Genomic DNA, 27,371 nt, shown 5'->3' on the forward strand with positions numbered 1-27,371 from the left:
GTTTATTTTCTTTAAATAGATGTTTATACTCTTTTTTTCTTCTTCTACAGTCTATCTCAACCACTCACAAAACATTAGCTTTTTAGTGACGTGGGTAGATTAATAGATTACGTCCTCATGGTGGTGGCTTTTTGGAATAGGAGCCAGGCATAAACTGTTGCCCACAGAGTATTGTGCAGCGGAAAAGTCCAAAGCTAGTGGAAACAGCTCAGGTGTGTGCGTCGGACCGCCATACACAAGGGAGAATATCCAAGAAAGGGTCCATTGGTTGTGTCTTTCTCCTGCTCAGATTAGGGACCACACAGGGTTAAAGTGTGAACCCACGACAGATGGAAGACAATTGGACATGTTGGTACCCATTAACACAATTATTATTAGGAATATCTATGGGTATGTTATATGTGAAACCGCGTTAGAGTAAATAAAATCTAATACACAATGTTTCTGGAATGTTTCTTGCCTTAATGACCATGGCAAGACCATGGAAGCTAGATTTCTCACTATGAACTGTCTAGTTCCTATTCCTGTAAGGGACCTGCGTGAGCTGGAGATATGAAGGTCCTTTAGCTGGAGAGAAACTAGATTTTTCACCGTAAACCGTTTAGTTCCTATCCCTGTAAGGGACCTGTGTGAGCTGGAGATATGAGTCCCTTCGCAGTATAGATACTAAGGATTGTTATCCTTGTAAAGGATCATTGTTAGCTGAAGGTGTAAGAGTCCTTTAACTGGATGGAAACTAGATTGCTCACTATGAACCGTCTAGTTTCTATCCCTCTAAGGGACCTGTGTGAGCTGGAGATATGAGTCCCTTTGCAGTATAGGAACTAGGGATTGTTATCCTTGTAAAGGACCATTGTTACCTGATGGTATAAAAGTCCTTTAGCTGGATGGAAACTAGATTTCTCACTATAAACAGTCTAGTTCCTATCCCTGTAAGGGACCTGTGTGAGCTGGAGAGATAAGGGTCCTTAAGCTGGATGGTAACTAGATTTCTCACCATGAACCATCTAGTTCCTATCCTTTAACGGGACCTGGCCACAATGGAACAAAAGGTCCTTTACAGGGATAGAAACTAGCTCTCTTTACATGAGTTGGATAGTTCCTATCCCTGTACAGGACCTGACCACTAGGGGGCAAAAGGTAATTTTGCTGGATAGAAAATAGCTCACACACACTGAGCAAGCTATTTCCTATCCCTGTAAAGGACATGGTCCTTCTACCGGATAGGAACTAGTCTCAACCATTGCTCCACGTCTGTGCCCTCTCTATGATCACGTCTTTTTGTAAATCGGAAACTTTATTGAAAAAAAATGATTCGCGCATTCACGCAATTTCTGTCCCTCCTCCCATCGGAGGAAGGGATATCCATGAAAACTATGTGCGCAACCGCATGGTTTGCGCATGCGCCTTGCCTATCCTCTCAGTTGCCGTTTCCGTCTCACACCGGCCATTGCTGCCTTACCTGGGGTGGAGAGTCTGTATACCGAGGCTGAGGAGTGACAGCGCGGTACCGGGCTGTGCTGTGTGAGGCTGCTCCCGGCTGTGTAAGTCCTGCCGTGTGTGTGAACCGGTGTCATTACAGCGGGTGGCACGTTGTGTGTCGCCTGACACTTAGTGCGTTTGTGTTGTGTTTCTTTACGTGCCACTTGTGTAAGCTGCCATGGCCCTTATATCTGCCGTGTGAGTTTGTGACGATATACGAATTGTGTTTTTATTGTGACTTTGTGTTTTTTATAATTCGGTGTTGACTGCCTTGTATCACTTTTTTTTTCTTCATAGGAGGGGAAATGTTAGAATAAGAGGCCATAGTCCTCAAGTAGGAGCTTAAGATATTAGAACAAGAGGCCATAGTCTGAAAGTAGAGGATCAGAGGCTTGGATGTGATATAAGGAACTTCTACTTTACTGAGAGAGTGGTACAAAAGTGGAACAGTGTCCCAGCAGAAGTGGTAGAGGCTGATGCAGGAAGGGATTTTAAACATGCATGGGATAGGCATATGGGTTCCCAATTCTAAGACGAGATCAAAGTCTGATTAAGATCTTCACGGCACACAAAATAGGCCGACTAGATGGGTCTGATCCGCCATCCAATTCTATTTTCCTATGTAAATATCGTGTATGAGGGTTTTGTGATTTTTGGATAGTTGAAACGATCACATTAAATGTCCTTAAAAAATGTTACTTTCTTTTATTGCTGTTTTATGATGATATGGCTACTGTAAATATATTCTGGCCACTAACTTTTAATTAAGGTAACAGAATGTTTTAAAACTGCGTATAAAAAAAAAGTCTTGATTATTTGGAAAATAACAATTAAAGAGACATTTCTGATTGATCCGTTCCACCTTCATAACCACAGCTTCCCGTCGCTAAAACTGTTAATTGCGATTGTTCATTTGGGACAGATCTTTAGCTTTAGGGCCGTTCGGGACCCGCGATGACAGCATCGCTTTTTACTTTGTGTCGCTGCCCCCTGCGCGGGTTTGAAGCTTGTTATGATATAATAAAGCCTTTTGGCGTTTTGATCTCTTGTGTATAGAGCGCCCTATTTTTCCCCATAATTAACAATTAGCACAAATATTTTACGGTGTTCTATTCTTTGATTTGTGGCTATTTGGTTGTGTTGGTTATTATGTGACTTCTGTTATTATTTATTTAACTTTTTTTACATTTTGTTTGGTTTGAGGCAGCCGTCATCTCCTATGATATGGATTAACGAATCCTGTCTTTATTGCTTATCCAATATTAATTATTGATTAATAAAGATATGCAGAATGCTTGGAATTTTGTGCGTTGCGTTATTGGCTTTAACTTTGGTTGCACCTGTTTTCGTTCTCTGTTGAGAGGATGTAGCAGAGAGTATTATTTATATATATATATATATATATATATATATATATATATATATATATATATAATAATCTAACAGTTTTCCTTTTTAGAGACAATATTAGAACATGAGGTCATGGTCTAAAACTATAGGGTCAGAGGATTGTATTTAATGGAAGGAAGTTTTAAATTACAGAGGGTATACATTATTATGAAAAAAAAGTAGACAGCTCTCTGATTTTAATAAATAATAATACATTGCAATTATTTGGGATACATATGAAAAAATATTTTATCATACCAAAGAAATTAGAGTTTTAAAAAAAAAAAATGGCTCCGGCCGAGAACATCGTAGATCAAGTTGTGGTTCCGGTCAGTTGGATTTGTGCAGCGATGTCGGGTCGAATCTGATTTCTCTCCTAACTCAGCGTTGTCATACATCATGCACGGTGATTATAGTGTGGGGTCTCTATAGATATATATATATATATATATATATATATTAGTGGGACAGCTGTCAGGATGACAGCGAGAAGGGGGAGTGTAAAGCAAAGAGATTTGATTCTAACTAGCCATAGCTGAAACAATTTCGTCTTATTGTGTTAATCTTCCCACCATTCATGTTTTGGTTCCTCTAAGACTTTACTGCGCCCCTTTCTCCACATTTATTCTCGTTCTTGTGTGGAAGTGTCCTAATATAACCCCGTTCCACCGCTCACAACCATTTTCATTCCTATGTTCCGACTTCTGCATCCTACATGCTCAAACATGTAGCCATCTGGGGGCAAAACCTCCACAGCCATTGACTGGAGATCAAGTGACTACCTGAAGACAACACAGACCCAGTATGTAGCTGGGATGTAGATACCAAATGGAATCCGCGTTAAAGCTTTGAAGACTATTTTCCTTCCGTGCATGAGCATAGGAGCAGGCGAGAAGAACTGGTGTTACTCTGAAGAGACCCAAGAGCATTGAATTCAGAATGCGTGATGAGTTCAGGAGCTACTGTTGTGGCATCAGAACATTTAGGGTCCTACAAATCCTATAATGCTCCTAATTCCAAAATACCTTTCTTGTTCTCCTGGGGAATTGAGATACACCCAGGGATTGTCATTTTGTCCTGCTTGCTGTGCGTCGGCCTAAAGATTGGTGGTCACTCCTGTCGTGTGAATATATTGAGCCACACCACCAGAACGATGCCTAATGTAGCTGCCAAGGTGTGTGATCACAAATCAGATAGCGGGTCCACACTAGTAGTTTGAAGGAAGAACATGTTTAGAGTTTAGACTTTAAGGTTGTCTGCATGGCCCTGCTTGCCATGATTACGGTACATTTTAAACCTATCGGTACACAAAAAAGTGTCCAGAGTATTGGGTATTATGGCTTCCATGGCAGCTTAATGGCATTTTAGGCCATGTCTACCTGATTTGCCTTTTAAAGAAGACACTGTCCAGGAAATGTAATCTAACATGTATTGTTCAGAAACTTGTATAAATACTTTGTGTTTTGACTGGGAAGGGTCTTCTGGAGGCTGTCGGGAACACGGTTTGTCACTCGCAGCAGGTACTTAGGGGATTAAGCCCCAGCCTTCTCTTCGCCTTCTGATCCGGATTTATTGGTCGCAGAATGACGTGACTTTAACGGTAAATGTAGGTTTCCCTTTTTGAGTGTTTTATACATGGGTTGTGTCAAATCCCGGTGTCTTTTAAGGATTTCTTTAATTACCGAGCAACCGAACTGGTGTGCATTATTATTGTGAAGACCTGGCCAGCCTGTGGCCCCTGAAGACTGCATGGATAACCTGGTCCTCGGTATACGGATTGCACGATGCATTGGATGTACTGTGAGTGGTTCTGCGTCTCCAGCAGACTGATGGGGCAGTGAGATGTTGTTATTATAACTGCGTTGGAGGTAATTGCTGCCGAAATAAAGCCCCACGGGTACCCTGTGTTTACGTGTTTCCATACTTTCTACCTGCCGGGCCCAGCTGGGAGCGATGGCGTTTGCAGCTGCGTGACCAGCCCCGTCGCTGAATAAATCGCACGTTTCCCTTGTTTCATTCTGGGTGTCCCTTATTAAACGCTGTGTTGTGTTAACGTCGCCCCAGACAGCTGTTGAACTAGATCTGCCACAATTTTTAGACAGTCTAATAGTTCCATACACATGGGGGAAGTAAGTTGCAGCTCATTTTTTGGTATCTTCTATTGATCTCTACAATTACTCAAGAAGTTGAGTTGGGTCGTGAAATATTACCCCTGGCTTCTAACCGCTGAACAGTCTCCTCCAGCCATAATTCCATAACTGCCGTCTCCTCTTCATGTACCCCGGAGGACATGTGTTGGCTGCTTTAGCCCATGCACGTTCGAGTCCTTCTGTCCTTCAGAGCGCCATCATTAGGCCTTCTCCACCTGAAGAGGTGTTTGCTTCTTCTCTTGTGTTACCAGACATGACCTCATTAGCCGTCCGGGTTGTCATCCTTTGTAGTGACCGGTTACTGCAAACATTTCTTTTCTCGCCGTGAAATGTTTTAATTGTCTGGCACAAAAGCTCCCTTTATCTTGGAAGAATACGTGTGTGTGTGTGTGTGTGTGTGTGTGTGTGTGTGTGTGTGTGTGTATTGTTTGGGATAATGGAAAGCTCTGCAGTCAAAACAATACAAGGCTTGTTCCGTTGTCCAGGGGCTGCGATCAGATGACTTTTTAACATTTTCTGCGTAGCAACACATTCATTTATTGATTATTGGGGTTTTTTGGGTTGTTTTAGCTGAATAATTCATCAAGCAGGAAGTTTATCTAAAGGAGGGATAAGCACACTGCAGCATTAGAGCCCTCGGTGAGATACAGATAGCATTCGGCTGGAAGGGCATCATGAGACTTGTAATTCTCCAACAGAACAGCTGCTCTTCAGTCACCCATATGGTAACGGGGTGCATTCATACGTCACCAAGTATAAAGCCTGCTTAGGTTCCGTGTAGCTAGGACGCCCCAGCTTCAGTGGAGACTCCTCTATGGGGAACCCAGATTTCTCTTCTGTTTTCACCAAATTCTCCTATGTGGACGGTGCCTGCCAAGGGAACAAGACCCTGACCGTGATTGTGGACTACAGGGACTTGATAGCCTTCAAGAGATGACATCTCCAAGTGGTTCTACAGCCTGCTTCACCCACCACCAAATGTTACGCATATATACCGTCCTTTCTTGTGACAACTTTAAACGTATCTCGTATGTGCACGCAATAAGACGTGTCGTGGTGTGACATGTAAGTGTGTGATGATGTGCATGAGTATTGGCTCTGGACACACCAGCCTTTTTCTTATTGTATGTGTATATAATATATCTGCATGAGCACGGATATAAAAGGTATCATGTCCCGGTCGCAGGTTCTCCAGCGGAGCCGTGTAATAGCATCTCATACCCAGAAAGTCTCCACAGACGCTTAAGGTGCCCCCTATGGAAGCTGCAGTATGGAGGGTCTTTCTGTTGGTATAATACATGCCGGCTGGAGGGTTTTGCGCAGCTGTCTTCTCCTCCGTGCTCTTGATGTTTGTGGACGGTGTACTTTGCCCGTTCGGCGCTCCGCGTCAGCATGTGCTGTACTTCCCTGAGCGCCGCCGTGTTTTCAGATGGGATTTATACAGGCGTGTTTATCGGTTGCACCATGTATCGCTAGGAACCTTTTGTAGTGACGTATGGCTGCTTTTAATATTTGCTTTGCCGAGCCTCGATTTTAAATAATTTCTTTATGCTGTGTATTTACCTCCGGTACCGCCCGCCGTGTGTTTACCTCCTGTATAACAACCAGTGCTGGGGTTGTTGCCTGTGTGCGCAGGAGGTAGTCCTTACTGGACAGAGCTTCCCAGCTTTCATGGAAACCAAGTGAATGAAGAAAATATAATTGACTTCACGGATCTTTGGACCGAATGGCCGGCACCCCTCCTTTTTAGGAACAGATGCAATCTTGTGCCACGTAGGTGACTTGCATGTTTCGAGAACACAGCTAAGGTCTGGATATCAGACCTTCCAATCACATGTTAACATCACGCTTATCGCGTCTTAATATTTAATTTCAAGGACATCATGATTTTATTAACATGTTAATTATATTTTATTGCTGAAAGAATATCGGACTGAATTAAGGCAGGACTGGTCCCTGGGCGAGCCTTCCCTCTCGCAGCCACATGGCGATGGCGGTCTATGCCGTGGCGAGTGGAGAGACCTTCGCAGCCCTAATGCTACCCTGGGGGCCGTGGAGGTGGCCCAACGGACAGCTGACTCAGACCTTTAGCATTCTTGAATTTGGCCCTGAGATGGAAAAACCTGAGAGGAATCTCTCCGCCAATAAAGCATTATGGGTTTAAACTCAGTAAAGTAGTTATCGGGTGCAGGGTTATAGAGATAGTTGTGCGCTGGCTCAGCTCTGCGTGACACGGGGATCTATATCATTAACCTTTATCATGCGCGAGGCTGAGGAACACCAAACCCTTTCGCTCTCTGCAATAACATGCTTCATGAGTAATTGATTTTTCTTAATCAGTGACGTATCTTCGATTGTTAACTTTTACACCTGTGCCATTGTCGGTGGCTTTCCTGTTTTCCTTAAAAATCAATACATTTTAAAGCGAGTACAGTAGAAACTAAAACAAAAAAAAAAACTTTAAACCGCTGACATCACTATGATGTAATTATTATGCAGACATTGCCGCTGTACTGTGCCATGGTGACAATCTTCTGTTTTTGTCTTCTCGTCGGAGAACTGAGATGCTTCCTTGTTGTCGATATGTTTTTGTACGCAGTCTCCGAGGGATCGTATGCACTTTTGAGTCTATACACCGAATATGAAACCAGCGGCCCGAACGCTGCTACACTTATTATGAACTACAGAAACTCTGATCTCTCCTCGGGCATTTACAATCAGAGGCTGCTGTCACACTCGTAACTCTGGATTTTCTAGTTTCGCGTGACCGTGAGTCTTCCGCATGATGTTTGGAAAGGGGAACCTTATCCTTGTTTTGAGAAACCCTCTCGTTTTTTCTGCCGGGAAACAAAAATCGGCGTTCTGTCTCGGGAGTTGGCAAATAGTCCTGTTAAGGAGCCAGCTGAATATTCTTGGTATATGGAAAGGGCATGCGAGGTGCATCTCGGCCCTTTTATAGGATTTGTTTTATATAGTTGAGGCAAGGTCATGTTTTGGTCCTATAAAACCTACAGCTCTGCCGCCGTCCTCTGGCTGCTATCCGGGTCCCAGCCCGCTTGTAGAAAGAATCCCATTGATGGCTTTTTTTCGCGTGTGGCCAATTGTGTTTTGTCAACATCGCTCTGGTGTCCATTTAAAAACAAGCTTGGCATGCCTTCCTCGTCTCACTGCTCGCATTAAAATTTCAACAGACATTCCACTGAGGCTGCCTCGTACGCCCAGGTAAGAATTTCACCTGCGTGAGAGAAAGCCAGCTCCTCTCCACGCACCCAGGATAGGAGGACCTTCTCTGGCTTTCTGCAGGGCCACCTGCGGATGGATGTACTCGTAGATAAGGTTGAAGGGAAAGGTATTAAAGAGAATTGTTAAATAATACATGTTTGTCTAAGTTTTGGAAAAAAACAAATGCAAATTGGCTCTGAAGCAGGTCAAGGGATCCGTAATGGGCATTAATACCTTAACACAAACCTGGCGATGGATTAACTCTGCGGGTTTATTCAAAGGTTCCTGTTCTTCGGTCACCGATCTGGTTTCTCGGCTGATATCTTGAGGTCGATATACCTGTGGAACGTTTTGAAGATAATCTAACAGATGGCCGCGGGCTTAAATCATCGTTGCTTACTGCAAGGTATAGCAAGGTGAAAATAAGACCTGCCTGTATGTAAAGTACGGGATTTCGAAACCCAAGGCATTTGAGAGCTGGAGTCGGTTCGTTGTTTGTACAGCAAACAGAAGCCTCGGGTAGAAATATTGTTACATGTTTCATAGCGGATAACATGTTTATTACATGAGGGGCCTTGTGTTTGGGTCATCTGTTGAAGAACTTGTGCCCTTTAGACTATATTTGTCTCCAGTTGCAATTTTTGGCCACTTGGTTAGTAGCCAAGCGCCGGTGGATTAGTAGGCTTTCTGTTGCTTGACTAAGGTCCGGTAAGGTCATAGCCTCTTAATATTACACTAAATATAAGCTCGGAATGATTGTAGTATTTCGGATGCCTGGTATCGATGGTTTTCTATTTCCCGAGTATTCCGGTTCTGTTTGACCTCACCTGGAGGATGAATGAGGGCGTCTGTTTTTACGAGAAGCTTGTGTCGGCATGGATGTGCTCGGCCCGGTGGTCATATAAATAATTCATGCTTTGCTGGTGGCAGTGAAGTTAATATTTATTTTATTTAGAACCTATTTTCTTTATTTGTGTTCCTTTTGCTCGCGTGATTGTTTTGCAGGCTGGAGACCACTCTGGATGTGTATAAACAGGCCTAGCGTTGGTGATCCGCTTGCTTTACCCTCTAAAGTGATCTCTGTAATCATTTCGTTAATGTACTTGGACCTTAAGGTGTCCAAAGCTCATTTTAGGTCAACCTTTGTATTAAAGTCCATTGATAAAGGCACTAACGACCACAAATGCTCCGTAGTGATGATCTGTGGTTAGCCCTTTGGGGTTCAGGTCATTAGACCTGATCAACACAAGTCTGCATGATAGACATGCCCACATCAGCCAAATAACCTTCTTCTTGCACAGAATGTAAGCTGTTGAGCTCCTTAGGAGGCTCCAGGCGCAACCAGTTATTGAGGGGCTTGCATCACGATGACCGAAATCATGACCAACCGCTGCACGTTTGTGCTTTGTGTGTGTACATATATATATATATTTATGTTTAAAACGTGTTTGAGCATGTTAAGACATGGTGGTCTGTTTATAACGCACAATGTGTTTTTGTTCCTCGGTAGACCCCTGCTTGTAGAGGGGAGATGGATGGCAATGCAGCGAATCCTGGAGGAGTGAATGGCTTTACCAAGAAATCACAGCTTCAGGTCACTGGTAAGTTGGAGAAACACAGAGAATGTGTCACGTTCATACAAATCCAGGCCCAAGCTGTCCATCCTTTATAGACCTGCGTTGGGTTAGTGAGGAAACTCTAAGACGCCAACTCTTCCTCAGCTAGTCATTGTTTGCATGTATTATTTTATTGACGGCTCCCGGTCACTGGATTCTGATAGGAGGCAGCACAAAGCATAATCTTCAGACTTTCCGGCAAGCAAATTTAATGTTATTCTTTTACATGCTATAAAGATAAGTTTTAATCAGTCTCACTTGTTAAGGCACAATGCGTGGGATCATTCTATTCTTCACACAGCTGGAGGATACGAGGACAAGAGAGTTTTAGTCCTTGAACTGTTTTATATAATACAACTCATACATACAATAATGTTAAAATGTTTCTGTACAAAAAATGTCTTTATTGAGGTCAGAAAAGCTGCTTGGTGGACCGGTGGACAATGACGCCGCACACAAACCTTCACAGGCAGATGTGTCCTTGGCGTGCAGCCATGTTTGCGTCGTTTAGCTTTTCAACCCCCAGGTAGATAAACTGGAATGTGGAGGAATCCGACAATTAGTTTGGTTCTCAAGGTGTGCGTTGAGGAAGAGAAGTCCCTTCTACATCAATGGCCTGCACGAGTTATGTCATGGAAACTGGATTAAATCTCGTAACCCTCATCCCCAGCTAACACAAGCTAACGTTTCTATATGCAGTGCCTAGTAAATTATTTCTTTCCAGCCACACCTGGCACGTGTTTCACTGACAATGGCCAACTTCATCCGAGGAGCCAACCATTGTCGGGGAGACGCACACTGAGCAGGATCATTACCCCAGTCCCTGTGGCTCTCTCCACCTAATCGGTTTGTCTTAGTCTGTCAATTCTAGTCTTGTCATACCCCTTGAATGTAAGTGCTGCATACATTTTTGGTGCTATATAAATGAATAAATGCTAATAATTGGGCAGGAGGCCGGCTTGCTTTTACGTAGTAGCAGCCACGACACAAAGAAATGATCCCTTGCTTGTGGCGATGGCCTGCGTAAGACCATCCATAGTCTTATGTCACTGTGGGCAGGTGAAGCTACAAGATGGCGCCTCTTATTGGGGGTTTTGTTTTCATCTTTCTGATACGTATCACTAGCGGTCTTTCATAAATTGGGCTTGTGGGTTTTTAATGGATTATACTTAAAGAAATGATTGCCGTGTCCAGATATATTCTAGAACTCGGACATTGCAGGGATTAGGATCTGCTCTTGGTCTCTTCACAGGAATGAACTAAAGAAAACAGGAGAAATATGTAGTGAGAGATATTATTGCTGTGTTATGCATATCAATATTTTTAGCTTTCATTCACTCCAACTGGCGGAACTCCAGATGATGTCATAGCTTTTTTAAAAATGTCTAATATTTGTGTTTTATGACTGCATCTGCACTGTTCTTGTATGTAATAAATATCAGGTGCTTATGCTGTGTAGAGTATGTTACATGTTGGAAGTAAACTATGATGGCGTATGTTTTCCCTCATGTGATTGTTATCAGTCTCTGAATGTATCTGATTGGTTGTACTTGCTATGATGTAATAGTTTTGTCACTCAGGGTAATCTGGATGTCTCGGGTGGTTATGATAATCTGGGTCTTGTTCAGAGCTCTGGTTCGTTGTTGACATGATGGCGCTCTGGCTGGCGGTCTTTTCCTATGGGGTTAACACCAGCACTTTGACAACTTTGTTTACACAAAGCCACGTGGACAGTCCCATTAAGTCTCGTACGTTAAGGTGGTTCGGACCGCATGGGGCGTTAATGCAAGATCACGATCACCGCTAACAACATAATTGAAAAATGTCCACCGTGTAAATAAGTGCCAGACCGTGTGAACGCGGCACATTCAGCCCGGAGAGCTGGCGCCAGCCTCAGCCTTGCTACTTTACTGTGTTTAACATGCCCATTTCCAGGGTCGGAATCTCTTCACGGTCATTTTATACTCGTCTATACGGTTATACCTTCTTCTGGCTCGTTTAGAAATATTAAGGTGACCCCCTGAATCCTTTTGGCCCCTAACTTCTCAAATTTGTCGAGTCCTGGCTTTTGGTCGCTGAAAGGTATTTATAAATATGGGCAAAGAAAAAATCCTGCCTAAAGGGAACATCTGATACAGACCAAGCGTTTCATCGCTCAGCATATGGGCTTCCATCTGTTACTTTAAGCCTCCCAGAAGAATGGTACTAATGTTCATCCATCCCTGGATTTTGTTGCTTGTCAATAACGAGCTGTTTATTCAGTGTTCGCGGTGTAATAACGTTGTATGGCGCTGTGGAGCCTATTGTTACCTTAGAAATAATGATGTAATTGATATATATTTTATCATTTCTTTAATAAGGGGTACGGCTGTATGGTATTAACACTCTTTCCCGTCTGATCCAGTGATATCTGCCAAGCTGAAAGATAACCGGAAGAACTGGTTTGGTCCCAGTCCCTACGTGGAGGTGTCTGTAGATGGACAGTCGAAAAAGACAGAAACCAGGAATAAGACCCACAGCCCAAAATGGAAGCAACATCTGACGGTGTAAGTATCCAATGAGTGAATGAAAATGTCGCGAAGACGTCTCATCTTTGTTGAAGCAACTTTACGAGTCTTTGTTTCCTTCTTGATTTCTCTTGTCTTCTTGCCTTGTTGTTCTTCACCAGAAACACAATGTATAAAAGCTGAAGTTAATGAACTCCGAGTAGCTGATTATACCATTAACCGCGTGTTTCTTGTGGTTTGAACTTTAAGCTCATGATTAAAGTTATTACTTTTTGCTTTTAGAATTGTTACACCATTTAGTGTGTTAAGTTTCCGGGTGTGGAGCCACCAGACTCTGAAATCAGATGCCCTGCTCGGCAGCGCCTCTCTCAACCTGCACGAAACCCTTCGATCCAATAACTTGAAACGTACGTACATCGCTTTGCTACATATATCTGCTTTTTGATTAAACTCAAGCCCCTCAAAGGCAAAACTGCAAGTTATAGAAGGATACCGAAATAATTCATATTAGGGTGAAGCATGCCCGATTCCAGTTGTACGCATGGGAGTATTAATAAGCAGAGCTGTGGCAAGTCCAATCTCGACAAGGTTAGTTTATCAGACCAGTTTGACGATGGCCCACGTGACATTTACGTCACAGCTCGTCTTCCATGCTGCGGGGAACAAACTTACAGCTGGCTAAGCGGGCCAAGGTCCGCGATCAGACACTCTGGACTTTAGCCACCTCTGCTGTGACACAATGACTTTTCAAGCCACTGATTTGCAAACACAGGAACATTTAATTCCTGCTCGTTCCACAGGATTCTTGTTTTATTATTTTCTGCTGCTTAAAGTCCTCACGACGTTCATATTAATAGCACAACCAAGTCACTGGTTGACTTAGCAGCACCTAAAGTAGTATTCATAAGGTGTTCCGTTCACAAGCTGCCCCTGTATCTGAAGCATTGATCAGCGGTGGTCTGTTCTGTTTCTGTTCTTACACTGTATCAGGACAGGCTTTTTGGGTTTTTGGAAGGTCTTATGTATTTTTTGGACATATGTCTGAAAAGCCCAGGTTCTGTTGTGGTCTTTCATTGAAAGAGGCCCCAGCCTGTGATTTGGGGGATACGTGTAGCCCACTTATTTGCAAAGATTGACAGCACGACCCTAACTAAACTTGCATTAAAACAAAGTCTTCATCTGCAATTTACACGGCTACCCAGAAAAATATATAACGTAACAGCAATGTGGCAGTGTAGATAAAAGTGGGTTGTTAATACGCAACATGGCTCCAAGTTTCTCTGATCGTGTGCAGTCAGCCTTCCATTCTGATTTTGTGTCGTGCGTCACAGCTGTCCAAATGGAACCATACATGCCATACTAAACTATCACCAGCGTGTGGTAATTATCTCTAAGAATCCCGATGATCTAAACCTTGCCTGACCATTCCAATGATGATGGTTTCACTGGGCTCGGCACTGGCTTTAGTTTGATATACCCTTTCGCTCATTCTTATTAGTATAAGTTTGTGTCTATCCCATGCTTTCTTCAATTCCTTCGCTGCATTAACCACTATCACTATCAACAACCCTCTCTGTCATGTATTATCACTGATTGCAGGTAGGTGTTTGTGTATTCTGCTTGATGAGTTTCATTGGGACGTCTCTGGGAGCTGTGCTTGTCTAATGTGCTCATCAGTGCGTTCCCAAGAGGTATAAATGGCAGGTATGCTTTCTAGCACATGTAACTGGTTTAACGTGGTGTTGCTATAAACAGAAGTCTAATGGGTATGGGAAGGTGCGCAAACACTGGATCGGCGCCAGCAATGGCACAACTGGATAGTATAATGGGAATCCGAAAACACCCACTCTTACCTAATGAGCTTTGTATGCATAGCTATGCAGATCCCATAATGCTTTGCTGCTATCAGGTATATTTGTCTAGCTGATCTTGACAAGCTTAAAAAGAACATAGTTCTATGATTCCAGTTTTTGATTCCTTTTCCCCTGCAGTGGAGGAGGTGGTTGTGACCTTGCAGCTATTAAATGATGGGGAGGCAGTCGGCGATCTGTCCGTGTGTCTTGATGGTATGCAGGTAGACGCGGAGAGCTTGACGAACGGAGACATATCCTGTACATCAGGTGAGCTGGTTCTTTTACGATATTTCTGCAGCCTATATTAACAGGACACGTGATTTCATTTCGCTGTCCCTGGAAAGGTATGTGTTGGAGGCTTTTTCCGATGAACCCAGACGATCTTGAGTTGACACTGTGGGCACCATACCGATTGCTCCAATATTGAAGTTCGTTCTTATTAATTTCCTTGTTTTTTTTTCCGGTTATCAGACATCTACGTTTGCAGTGTTACAAAAACACGTTTTCCTGCCCTAATTCCTTTTCATTGGTTTTACAGAAAGTTCAATGTCACCTGGAGAGATGCGCACTGAGAAGTAAGTCCAGCTGGAGGATCCCTAATGTGGATGTCAATCATGGCTACACCTCTTTAACTTTGCAATATAATGTATAACAAAAACATTTTAAAGGAGAAGAAAGATATTTTATGAGCGTTAAACACATGGCTGTATACATTGACAAAAACTTTGTTTTATTTAAATTTACTTGCAAATCTTTCTAGCAATGCTGATGAAGTCCTGCTTAATTCTTTTTGCATAGACTCCCATTATCCATCTGTGTGATTAAGACCGACCCATTACAATGTTTGTAAAATTATTTTTATTAGTAATTATCGTAGTTAAAGAAAATTAGGTGGAATTTCCCTTTTTAAGTGGGCTTAGGGGGGGTTATGAATGCTCACGGATCACACAGTTATGAATGCTAAATTTTATTATCTTCACAGCGCTGGTACCAACGAAGGATCAGCCTCTGTTGATAGCCGAACGACTAACGGTACAAGTTCACCATCTCTGGCCAACGGAGGATTCAAGCCCAGCAGACCTCCGAGACCATCGCGTCCCCCTCCCCCAACTCCTCACAGGAATTCCATCCCAGGTAGACCAGGCTGTGGGGGGCATCTATACTAGGGGGCTCCTCTGCTGCAATGTGGTGCCCAGAACTAAAGCTTTTGTTCCAGAGCTTGGTGGCATCTCTGTATGAAGTTTAACATGGTAGAATGGCTGCAAACACGTTATCTACTACAGAGTGAAATAACGAACGTATGTATTATAAATCTGCCTTACCTTTCATGCCTGCAGCCACCTTAACTACTAGTCACAGAGTTTTCCTTAATTATACCTCCTAGTTTGGGTCTGATAGCTTTAGAACTGGATCCATTTACAAGGGAGGTGACTTAAGACAGGGAATTAATTCACTAGATGGGTTTCGAACCGTTTGTGTCTGAACTCAGCTGCCGTTAGCTAACCGTGTACCTTTTTAATACACGTAGGTATGATACCTGTGCTTAATGTAGGTTGCCGGTCTTTTATAATAATCCATGCTGTTCTTCCTCTCCAGCTACTGCCAATGGTGCCCTTCCTGCAAATACAGAAAACAGTGGCATAAGCGCAAATAGTGGACTTGCCATCCCATTGAACGAGACAGAAGCGTTGCCTGGCATCCCTCCGGTTTCTAGGCAAATTGCTCCGATCGCTGTGGATGGCCCGCGAATGGCACCAGTCAACCCAGGTCCTCTGCCGCCAGGGTATGATATGATTATGGTGGTGCTGGGTTGGGGGTGTCGCAAGCATTGGTGGTTAAAAGCATATCTAGTGAAAGGTCAGACCTGTTACATGGAAGATTAGATGTGTGTATCAAAAGTTTTCTGTTGCAAGAGGAAGAGTTTTAGGATGTGCAGCCTGAATAGGCCAATACCATTTGTTTGTAAGACCAACACATACCTAATAATGTGGTTTTGTTCCTAGTTGGGAGCAGCGGGTGGACCTGAGTGGTCGTGTTTACTTTGTGGATCATGTGGCAAAAAGGACAACTTGGGACAGACCTGAACCTCTTCCTCCTGGGTAGGTGCCACATGCGGGACAGAAGGTTGTCTCCTTTACCGACTGGTTTCCCAGTATGAGCCCAACTCCTCCTTCTGTATGCCCTTCCACCTTTCATCATTTCCACCGTTCCCCCTTTGACACAGCCCAGGCTAAACACTGGAACAGGGATCTGAGCAATCGGCTGTGCGTTGACAGCGCCGATCTGTGTGGAATGGCACCTGATGCCTTAATATATTCGGCTCTTCCCCTACATGAGTGTAGCCTACTCAGAACCAGCGGTAGTTCCACATCCCCACAAAAGCATATTGATTCAGACATCTGACCTGTTTCCTTATTTGCTCTAAATGCTGACTTTTCAATGTTGCTCCTACCAAGATTTTACATAGTTTTCAAACTATTTATTTGGCTTCTTTTTTTTCTTGTCAATCATTTTTCTCTCATAAAAGTACTTTTTGTTCCCTCTTTTTAGCTGGGAACGCCGTGTGGACAACATGGGCCGAATTTACTATGTAGATCACATAACCCGGACTACCACGTGGCAGCGGCCCACTCTGGAATCTGTCCGCAACTATGAACAGTGGCAGCTTCAGCGCAACCAGCTGCAGGGAGCCATGCAGCAGTTCAACCAGAGATTCATCTACGGGGTAAGTTCAGGGTTTTATTACTTTGCCGCATTGTCTGGTAAGATGACATAAAGACACCCTGCGTGGACCATGTGGTTGCCATTCAAGCCCTTCTGTCACCTCTTACTTGAACACTATTGTCCTCGTTCACATACCATTTAGAAGAGGATTCTTTACCAAATAGAATGCCAGAGACAAGTCATTTATTTATTTGCATTTTTTTATCATTAGAACCAGGACTATGCAGCCCAGAACAAGGAGTATGATCCATTGGGACCCTTACCTGCTGGCTGGGGTAAGTGTTTATTTACCCAACACAACTGTAAAAAGTAAAACAAATTATACTAAAAAAAAATGCCATTTAATAGTGCAGAAATATGCTGTCATCTTCGCTACAGAGCTTGCTGATGTTAATTAAGGCCCGGATTATGATGTCATTGACTCTAATGGGGTTTATTAGGTTAGTCAACCACTGATCAAAGCTTTTAAACCTTTTGATATATGGAACCACCCTAACCATCTGCACACACTTCAAAGCCTTTAACCTTACCCAAGATCCACTATTAGGTTGATTTGCGCCTCTTATCATGAGAGGTTTAGAGTTGGGAAGGGAGTCTGGGTTGGGTATAGTTATGTATAAAATTATCTCTGAATATGGTTTTAAATGGGGCACAAAAATGTAAAATTAAAAATCCAGGAATGTAGATGTCTCTCGATGGAGACTTTGGAGGATTTGAAGGCATTTTGCACATCATTCCCCTAAAGATTGCGTTTACACCTCCGAGGGATCTTTTCATCATGAAGTCATTGTTTTATTTCAATCAGAAGCCTCAAACTTACTACACGTGCCTTCATTTTGGTGAATGTCTTGCTGGAGCCAGATGTGATGCCTTAGCCAGGGAGTTAGACGGGTCTCGCTTTGGATTTTGACCTGTTACAAAGTGAAAAGCTTCAGGAAAAAATAGATTTTGTTTCTCTCCTTCACAGAAAAGAGGACAGATGCAAATGGCAGGGTGTATTTTGTCAATCATGCTACAAGGACAACTCAGTGGGAAGACCCCAGAAATCAGGGGTAAGTGGTTGTTATTATGGTTAAAGGGGGAGTGCGTTCTGCTGGTGGCCCGGTGCATATAGTCTAGCAGAAACTGGTCGGACCCTTGTGCTTTGCTACCCGATCACTGCTGCTTCTTCCGGTGGGCCTGTAGAGATACAGATGTCTCCGCACGGGTCTGCTGACACAGCATCTAGTATGCTACAAAAATATTATGTACGCGTTAAATGTTCATAGGGACATCTGGCGTTCTGTCCGTAGAACAAAGTTGAAACGTGTGTAGATTTTAAGCCCTTTTCCTTATGTTTTAGACAATTAAATGAGAAGCCCCTGCCGGAGGGCTGGGAGATGAGATTCACCGTGGATGGAGTTCCTTATTTCGTGGATCATAACAGAAGGACCACTACGTATATCGACCCCAGAACTGGCAAATCTGCCTTGTGAGTCACGTTCTAAGATCATGATCTTCTGCAACTACTGAAGTCTCTCTGGAGACTTTCTTGGTTTGAAAGCCATCTTGCTAGATGATCTGTGTGTTGTGCCGTTAAATATGGAGTTTACTGAAACCATGAGATCTTTTGGGCTATGCCATCTGCTCCCTAACCTTACTTGCAGGACCATTTATACCAAAGCCCCTTGAACTTATGTTAAGCACCTTCATATAGCGTTTCACTGAAATACTGAATTCATGCGGATTAATACAATTACGCTGTATTATTTACCGCACTTAAAGCCTTGTTCGATCTACCGTATATGGCCCATGTTCAAGATGTGAACAATTCCACCTAGTGTCAAAAATATGTGTTCTTTTATGAATAACTAAATAGGGCTTCAGTTCCCTTCGGCCGCAATGCTTGATTTAGGGTATCTACAGGCGGATGGATTTAACAAATCACACGTTCCGCTTCTACTTGTTTCCCTTCAAAGTTACTTTATCGCTCTTAAGAAAACCTTTAACAAGCCTTATTTTAATTAAAAGTATGTTTCCCAATTGTTTCCCTAAGAGCTTGGCGAAAAACCCTCGTTACCTGCGAATGGTCACTGCTGCCTCCCTGCTCTTCTCTGCAGAAGTTGTTCTTTGTATCCATTATGTTCAGCCAGATCTTCACTATTAACCTCCAATATTCTGTCCTTTTAGAGATAACGGCCCGCAGATCGCGTATGTCCGGGATTTCAAGGCCAAGGTGCAGTACTTCAGATTCTGGTGCCAGGTATGGACGCAGTAAGACGTACTGGGTGTTGGGGTACAACTTGTAAGATGCCTAGAGGGCTGTGTGCTTTCCATTAATACCATTTCCTGATTTTAAGTCCGACATGTTATTTCTATGAATTTTAGCTAATCTTCATACAGTTAGGTTTATCTTTTAACTTTGCCAAAGATCTTAAGGTTGTAGCACACCATTTGCTAATATTGGTACTCAATCCTGTCTGGCAGGTGTAGCCCTCTCAAGCGACTGACCAGGTTTAGTGAATAAGCCTGTGACCCCAGTAGCCTACCAGGGCTTTACTAAACAAGCAGGATTTCGCCTCGGGACAGACTTTGGTGCATTAGAAGTGTACATCTTTTACTGTCCCTTTAATGCTCCTTGAAAACCATCCGCACCTTGTGTTAATGGTGGTCTTTCCCAGCCATCTGCTGATGTCCCATCTGTTCTCTTCTACCTACAGCAACTCTTCATGCCGCAGCATATCAAGATCACCGTGTCCAGGAAAACCTTGTTTGAAGATTCGTTTCAGCAGGTGTGTAGCAAATCTGCAGAAATACACTAAAAATTAAAGGGGGCATTTTACTTAAGTAGGGAAAGGGGATACATTACAAGTTTCATTTTTTTTTCCTTTTAGATCATGAGCTTTAACCCACATGATCTTAGGAGGAGACTGTGGATCATCATTCCGGGAGAAGAGGGGTTGGATTACGGTGGAGTAGCAAGGTAAAGTGAAGGCTTAAGTACCTCTGTATGGGTGTATTGTGTGTGTGTGTGTGTATGCCTTTTAACGTACCTGTATATCCCGCAGGGAGTGGTTCTTCCTCCTGTCGCATGAGGTGCTCAATCCAATGTACTGCTTGTTTGAATATGCCGGGAAGGACAACTACTGCCTGCAAATCAACCCAGCGTCTTACATTAACCCCGACCACCTTCGTTATTTCCGCTTCATCGGCCGTTTCATCGCTATGGTGCGTGAAATCAGATTGTCAAGTTTGTATGGAACATCTGGAGAGTTATTACAAGCAGCAGCACTTTTCTGTTCCTAAAGACCGAGCCGGACACAAGGTCAAAATGACCCGCACGGCTTACAAACGGCTTTGTTTCAGTAGCCCATGAAAGAACTGAGAAGGTTGTACTGGGGCAGATCTCTGCAATATATATTGAGTCTTAATGTGTTTTAATGACTGTAAGCAAAAGTCATGGGGTTGTTACAAAGAGCAACGGAAACAGATCCCGGTCTGAGAAGCCACATTGGTTGCGTGGACATGCCAAGCGGCAGCCTACGGCGCACGCAGGAAATCGGCTTTAAAAATGTCACATAGATTTGAACAACGTATTACTTAAAAGAGGCTCTTTGTCCCTGTTAATTGGAACTACCAGTAGAAATCGGTCATTGTGATGTTTAAAACTTCTGATGTGCTCTTTTGTTGATCCATAATAGTGATTTATTGATAAATGGCAAAAGGACAGCGCCATGTAATACGAAGGGCCTTGCATGCCTTATATTTTTTTCCATTTGGTATATAACAAAAAAAACTATTTCTGCTAAAGTGATGCATTTTCCTAATTCAGTCCCTTTCCCCACCATAGGCGCTGTTCCATGGAAAGTTTATAGACACCGGATTCTCTCTGCCCTTTTACAAGCGCATCTTAAATAAACCGGTGGGACTGAACGACCTGGAATCCGTGGATCCGGAGTTTTATAACTCCCTCATCTGGATAAAGTAAGAGCGGCAAGTGCCCGGCGTCCTGCCGGCTCTCTGGCTCACATATGCTTCTGTCTTTACAGAGAATTAGATTTCGGGCCAGGTTTGGGTTTTTCAAATAAAGTGGGAGGGATATAAATTAATCTGTTTTAGTCCTTGCAGATTCTGCACTTTAATGTCTATTTTATGTCACCTTTCCATAATTCTCCATTTTATAGTTGTATACACTAAATAAACAGCTGCTTATAGATTCACATACCTTATTCACCGTATGTGTATCCCGTGGGAAACGGGATTATTAATCTCCGCTACTGTTAAATTGCTGGTTGTTGTGGATTGGCTCAGGCAGCCTTCGTAATGGAGAGAACGTCAGGACTGCTGATTAGGGCTGAAACAACTAATCGATAAAATCGATAATAATTGATGATGAAAATCGTTGTCAACGAATTTCATCATCGATTAATCGGATCGATTTTTATCGATTATAAAAAGGTTTTTTCAGAGCCAATGCTCTGAAAAACTCCTCTCCTTATATAATCCGACCTCAAACAGAGATCGGATTATAACACCGGAATCCAGATCCCCCGCAACGCTGCAGGGGAGCTGGATTCCCCTCACTGTCGGCCGGTCTCTCACTTCCGTCTCTCTCCCCCTCCCATCTGCGGTGTATGGGAGGGGGGAGGAGTCAGAGGGGTGTATGGGAGCCACCCTCCAATACACCACTCTGGCTCCTCCCCCTCTCATACGCCACTCTGCCTCTCTACCCGGCTCCCTGGTGTCTTGTCAGAAACGGAGGTTCACAGGAGGCAGAGTGGAGTATGGGAGGGGGGAGGAGGCAAAGTGATGTATGGGAGGGGGAGGAGCCAATGTGATGTATGGGAGGAGGCAGAGTGGAGTGTGGGAGGAGCCAGAGTGGAGTATGGGAGGGGGAGGAGCCAGAGTGGTGTATGGGAGGAGGCAGAGTGGAGTATGGGAGGGGAGGAGCCAAAGTGATGTATGGGAGGGGAGGAGGCAAAGTGATGTATGGGAGGGGAGGAGCCAAAGTGATGTATGGGCGGGGGAGGAGGCAGAGTGGTGTATGGGAGGGGGAGGAGGCAGAGTGGAGTATGAGAGGGGGGGAGGAGCCAGAGTGGTGTTTGGGAGGGGGAGGAGCCAGAGTGGTGTATGGGAGGGGAGGAGCCATAGTGGTGTATGGGTGAGTTATAGTGGTGTATGGGGGGTATTATGAATTTTTAGGGCATATAGGGGGTATAAGGCATATGGATATTAGGCATATCAGGGGGGCATAAACATATCTGGGGTAAAAGGTGTATCAGGGGGCTCAGTGGCATATAGGGGGTATAAGCCATCGATATTAGGCATATCAGGGGGGCATAAAACAAATCTGGGGGTAAAAGGTATATCAGGGGGCTCAGTTGCATATCACTGGCATATAAGGAGTATAAGGCATATCAGGGGCACAGTGGCATATCAGGGGGCACAGTGGAATCTGGCATATAAGAGGTATAAGGCATATATGGGGGCAGAGTGGCAAGCTGGGGGGTCAGATGTGCATAACTGGGGGCAGTTTGGTAAATAAAAAAATTTAAACGGCTTTTTTCTCAGTTTTTATTAAATATGAAAAATAGTTAAAATATGAATTAATATTTACTAATAACTTTGTATTAAAACCTAGTTTGAGAAGCACTGTGTTTGGGTTCTTGTAGCTTTTATTATTATGTCAGTAAAATAAGAAGGTGAATAGAGAGAGACCATTGCAATAAAGAGATGAAAGTGTAAATTGTACGTTTTTTATTGCAATTTTTCTTCAATTTAAAATAATGTATTTTTTATCCGATTAATCGATTAATCGACAAAATAATCGGCCAACTAATCGATTATTAAAATAATCGTTAGTTGCAGCCCTACTGCTGATCATCCCAGCTTCCATGAGGTTAATATTGAAACCTAATATCTCAAACAATTGAAGTTTGGCAAACAAAAATCCTTTTGTTTTATTATTCTTAAAGCTGTAAAGGCAAACATTCCCCTTATGTATTTTTTTATTATTTTAACATTAAGCAAGACGACATAAGAGGCTTGTGTATGCCATTTGTTAGTAATGGTTTCATACCAAATATTTACATGTTCCCTACCCAGCTTTACCACCCATAATTATGGAACTCTAATCTAATCGATGTATTGATGATGTTGAACCACCTTGCGGCTCCCAAGTCTGCAGGCTATTTATAAGCAGCCTGTGTATTCCCCGGTTCCGAGGTTGTGCCGTCCTCAAGCTGCGGATCCAATGTATGCTGAAACGTGTTTTCCGTTTGCTGCAGAGAGAACAACATCGAGGAGTGTGGCCTGGAGATGTTCTTCTCCGTGGATAAGGAGATCTTAGGGGAGGTCCAAAGCCATGATCTGAAGCCGAATGGCAGCAACATTCAGGTGACAGAGGAAAACAAGGAGGAATATATCAGGTTCGTGCTATTTCTTGGAATAAAGTGATGCTTAGTTCTGTCATTGCATTGGCGATTGGGCCATTGCGGCTCACAGCCTGGTGGCAGCTGTACACCAATTATCTGTACATTAAAAGAGCTGCAGCCACGCTCTTCTGTCTCCTTCAACTTTAATGTTTCAGTGGTAAAGTAACAGCATTTGCTTCACATTGCATACGACACATCCCTATTTTTTTTTTATTTATTTCTACCAGATTGGTGTCAGAGTGGCGGCTGTCTCGGGGTGTAGAAGAGCAGACGCTTGCTTTCCTTGATGGCTTCAATGAGATCCTTCCTCAGCAGTATCTGCAGTATTTTGATGCCAAGGAATTAGAGGTGAGATCTAAACACCGAGAACCACTAACACAAAGAACAATATAGTAACTGTGGTTATAACAAACTAAGGTGTATTCTTTTTTTTTTATGGTGCAAGATGCATTTTAGGAATCTTTAATAGACGTGCTAATCAAGTCATCAGCTAAAGTCTGCCTGTGTATAAGAGAATAAGTCCATGTCCTATAGCATTGTGTACTCCCATGCTATTATTAAAGTGCTAGGTTACCTCCATATATCCACTATGATTTCAGCAAATTTATTCCATTAATTACCACCACAGGGTTTAGTTTTGCGGTCCTAGGTCTGCTACTAGTCCCAGAGTGCTCTTTCAGACAGAAGCCCCTAAAATGATGACATACTGACCTAAAACTGCTGCACTAAAAGCCAGAGACTGTTACATTTGCTGTAACATTGAACAGGGGTCTGTCCTGTACTTAATATGTATGAAGCGTGGACCGGATCCACCTTTAACCATAAGGTTTTTTTTTTCCCCCCATCAGGTGTTACTGTGCGGGATGCAAGAAATTGACTTGAATGACTGGCAGCGCAATACTATCTACAGGCACTATACCCGAACCAGCAAGCAGATCGTATGGTTCTGGCAGGTAGGGGGTCTATTGATGCCATAGGAGATATTCATGCATAGCCCAATGTACATACCCACCTTTATCTTTGCTCCTATTCTCTGTTAATGCTTTGTATAGGTTTTTATAACTATCTTTCCTTTTTCCTCCATGACAGTTTGTGAAAGACATAGACAATGAGAAACGCATGCGACTGCTTCAGTTTGTCACCGGGACGTGCCGGCTGCCCGTTGGAGGCTTTACAGACCTCATGGGTATGTAACGGAGCAACTTAGAGCATACATATACCTGTCCATGAAGAAATTACATTTTATGGTTACATTTACTAATAGGTAGAGACTAATTGGAAGTGATTTAACCCCTTCAGTCCCCTATAGACGTACATGTACGTCCTCAAAATGCATTCAGTTAAAGCCTTTTAGGGAATTGCTGGCTTTCTGCCGCCCGATTGCTTGTCCTAGCTCGATTCCCCTGGCAATGAGTGTTTAGAGAAAGCTATAGGGACCCCCGGTATGTTCAGTTTTTAGGTTAAAATGGACCTGATAGAGTATTATATATATAGGTTACTTTTTATTGCCTAGATTAGGGGTTACAATCATTGTGTTGACTTATTTAGCTGTGTAAACCCTCTTGCTACTGCACTGCTTGCAGTATTACGTGAAGGAAGAGCGTCCCAATCTCTTCCATACACCCTTTACATTTCCTAATAAATGGTCTATTTCCTTCCTTGTTCATCGTGCAGGGAGCAACGGTCCTCAGAAGTTTTGTATTGAGAAGGTTGGAAAAGAAAACTGGCTGCCGAGGAGTCATACATGGTAAGGAGCCATATAGCAGCCCTTATGTTGTGGCTACCTCAAGGTAGAGGACTAACTGTTTGGAGTACATATACAGCTTGTTGATTCAGTCAGACTGCCGTTTTTGAGAAGACATTTTTCACCATTGGGGGGGGGGATTGGAAACGGCTTTAATGTGAGCTATTGGATTCTTCCAGATCACCAGCAAGGTTAAACTTGATGGACTTGTCAACCTAAATTACCAGGTTGCTATGAATAGTACATAAAACTGGAGTTAAACTGAGATGAGTTAAAAGGAGCGGTATGATAGTGTTCCCTATGGGCTCTGACTGAGGCAAGCCTACATGAAGATACAGAAATAGAGGGGAAAAAAGATGATTGATTTATTTCCACCCCTCTTCTTTTCTAGCTTCAATCGTCTAGACCTCCCGCCTTACAAAAGTTTTGACCAGCTCAAGGAAAAGCTGCTGTTTGCAATTGAGGAAACAGAGGGATTTGGTCAGGAATAATAACCCTCGCGGGCGTCCCATGGGCCGGGATGCGAGTGCGAACACTGCTGATCCTCCACCACCATCCCTTATCAAGAGCTGCAATCTTCTCCATATCCAAAGGGTTGAGATATCTCTCTCTCTTCCTATAGCCCTGAAACCTTTGCTAACATATAGCCCTTTCCTCTGTGATCGAAACACATCTGTTTATTTTTGCCGTAGTCCGTATTCATCCTTATCCGCATCGAGGAGACATGCGCCTGACCGCTGCTACACATCTTTTCGGATGTCTCCTTAACCTGCCTCGAGTCCAAAAACTTAGATCGTTCCTGTGGTATCAGAAAGGTTTACGCACCCCTTCAGTCTTCCAACCTTCCTTTGGGAAAGGATTAAAAAATGCATCGGCCCCTCCTGGCTAGAGTCCAACGAATGTAGCAGTGCTGTGCCAGAGGACACCCGGCGCCCATTGAGCTGTATATAGCCATATTTATTAAGCGCCGACAGAAGGTGTCCTGTGGCTTTGTGCAGGGTAATAAGTACAGCTGATACCCCTGTGAGGCTTACCTTATGTCTAAAACTCCAGAAGTGGTTTTGATTCTGTAGACAAGTCTACAACACCTCAAACGCCATCATAGTAAGGTTGAAGTTGTTGGGCTTGTGGACCTACTGAGCCGGGGCTTTATTAGGAATGGCTTTATTACCCTCTGCCTGTCCTGATGTTACTGATCGTCACGGCTTGGAACTCCCCGTCTGGGTTTTACGTGTGTCGGTAAGGCTTTGTGACCATGGGCTACTGGAGAACGTTCTCATCCCAAGAGACTTATAGCGGCCCTGTCTCTGTCCCGTATTCTTACTGTTCATCCCATGTGATGGTGTTCATAGGGTAAAGTAACAAATATATACGCGTGTACGGCGTTCCACCATCGCAGTAGGCGGTGCACGGTGGCAGTCTCTACTTTCAGGCGTAGGGTTTGTATTATTTCTCCTCCGTTTTAATTTCCGTCTTGTGTTTTGGTGAGTTGGTAAATACCGGTTTCGTCCCCCACATCGCTGCCGGTGGCTTTGCTGCAGTAATATGGTGCTTTATTCAAACCAAATAATTCTAAGCCAGTTCCATTCGTCGCTTGAAACAAACCGGCACGAGGTACAGGTGGTCACTACTTTTAATAAGAGGTCCGCTTGCGGTGGGACATTTTCCATGGACTTCCTAAATTTGTTTCGCTATAAAATTGGAGTCCGTAGTAAAATACTTGGTCTAAGAGAAAACCCTGATTGGTTTCAGCCACAAACAGGCGTTTCCAGAACAAATAGAAATAATGAATGTGTTTCTCACCTAGATAAGTCCATTGGGAACATGGAACCGGAGGATTATGGGCCATATCTAAATAGCAGGAGGTCAATGCCACGCTAATGGAGGCTTAGACGCATCGGGTCAGTACCGTACGATCGGGGCTGCTTGGCCCGTTTTACCCCTTTGACTATCATCATGTTTAGTTCTCATCTCACACCAGCCCTTTCATCTCCAGTCGTTCATCAACGGGCAACAAAGTGGCAGACAGTCACATGAAGCCGTAACGGGCTGATGGTGTCGCTGGCAGCAATAGGGACGGGAGCGGGGGTGAGAAGACCAGAAAAGATGTGAAAAGCACAGTGATTTAAACAAATCGTTCACATCCGTTGAGTCCGTAACACCCCATTCCCAATGGCTCATCGCCCCACCGATCTAGCATTAGAGCAGATGCAAGGGCAGTTCTATTTACCCCTCGTATAACCCCCATTGAAACACTGTCATTAACGTACG

The 27,371-nt window shown here is 43.5% G+C and overlaps 1 protein-coding gene across 1 annotated transcript; it reads left to right on the plus strand.

Annotated features, from left to right (window-relative positions):
• Positions 1-1,416: 1,416 nt before the first annotated feature.
• On the plus strand, positions 1,417-26,708 carry ITCH (itchy E3 ubiquitin protein ligase). Its single transcript, XM_053453815.1, has 24 exons — positions 1,417-1,544; positions 9,754-9,844; positions 12,264-12,405; positions 12,649-12,773; positions 14,358-14,486; positions 14,758-14,794; positions 15,202-15,353; positions 15,816-16,002; positions 16,223-16,318; positions 16,770-16,944; positions 17,155-17,218; positions 17,911-17,995; positions 18,286-18,414; positions 19,113-19,185; positions 19,643-19,714; positions 19,817-19,905; positions 19,991-20,150; positions 20,773-20,906; positions 23,210-23,350; positions 23,584-23,704; positions 24,205-24,309; positions 24,446-24,542; positions 25,031-25,103; positions 25,492-26,708. The coding sequence occupies exons 2-24, from the start codon at positions 9,775-9,777 to the stop codon at positions 25,589-25,591; spliced, it is 2,556 nt and encodes an 851-aa protein (XP_053309790.1). The 5' UTR covers positions 1,417-1,544; positions 9,754-9,774; the 3' UTR covers positions 25,592-26,708.
• The last annotated feature ends 663 nt before the right edge of the window (positions 26,709-27,371 follow it).

Source organism: Spea bombifrons, chromosome 13, assembly GCF_027358695.1.
Source record: "Spea bombifrons isolate aSpeBom1 chromosome 13, aSpeBom1.2.pri, whole genome shotgun sequence".
In the NCBI taxonomy this organism is placed as follows: domain Eukaryota; kingdom Metazoa; phylum Chordata; class Amphibia; order Anura; family Pelobatidae; genus Spea; species Spea bombifrons.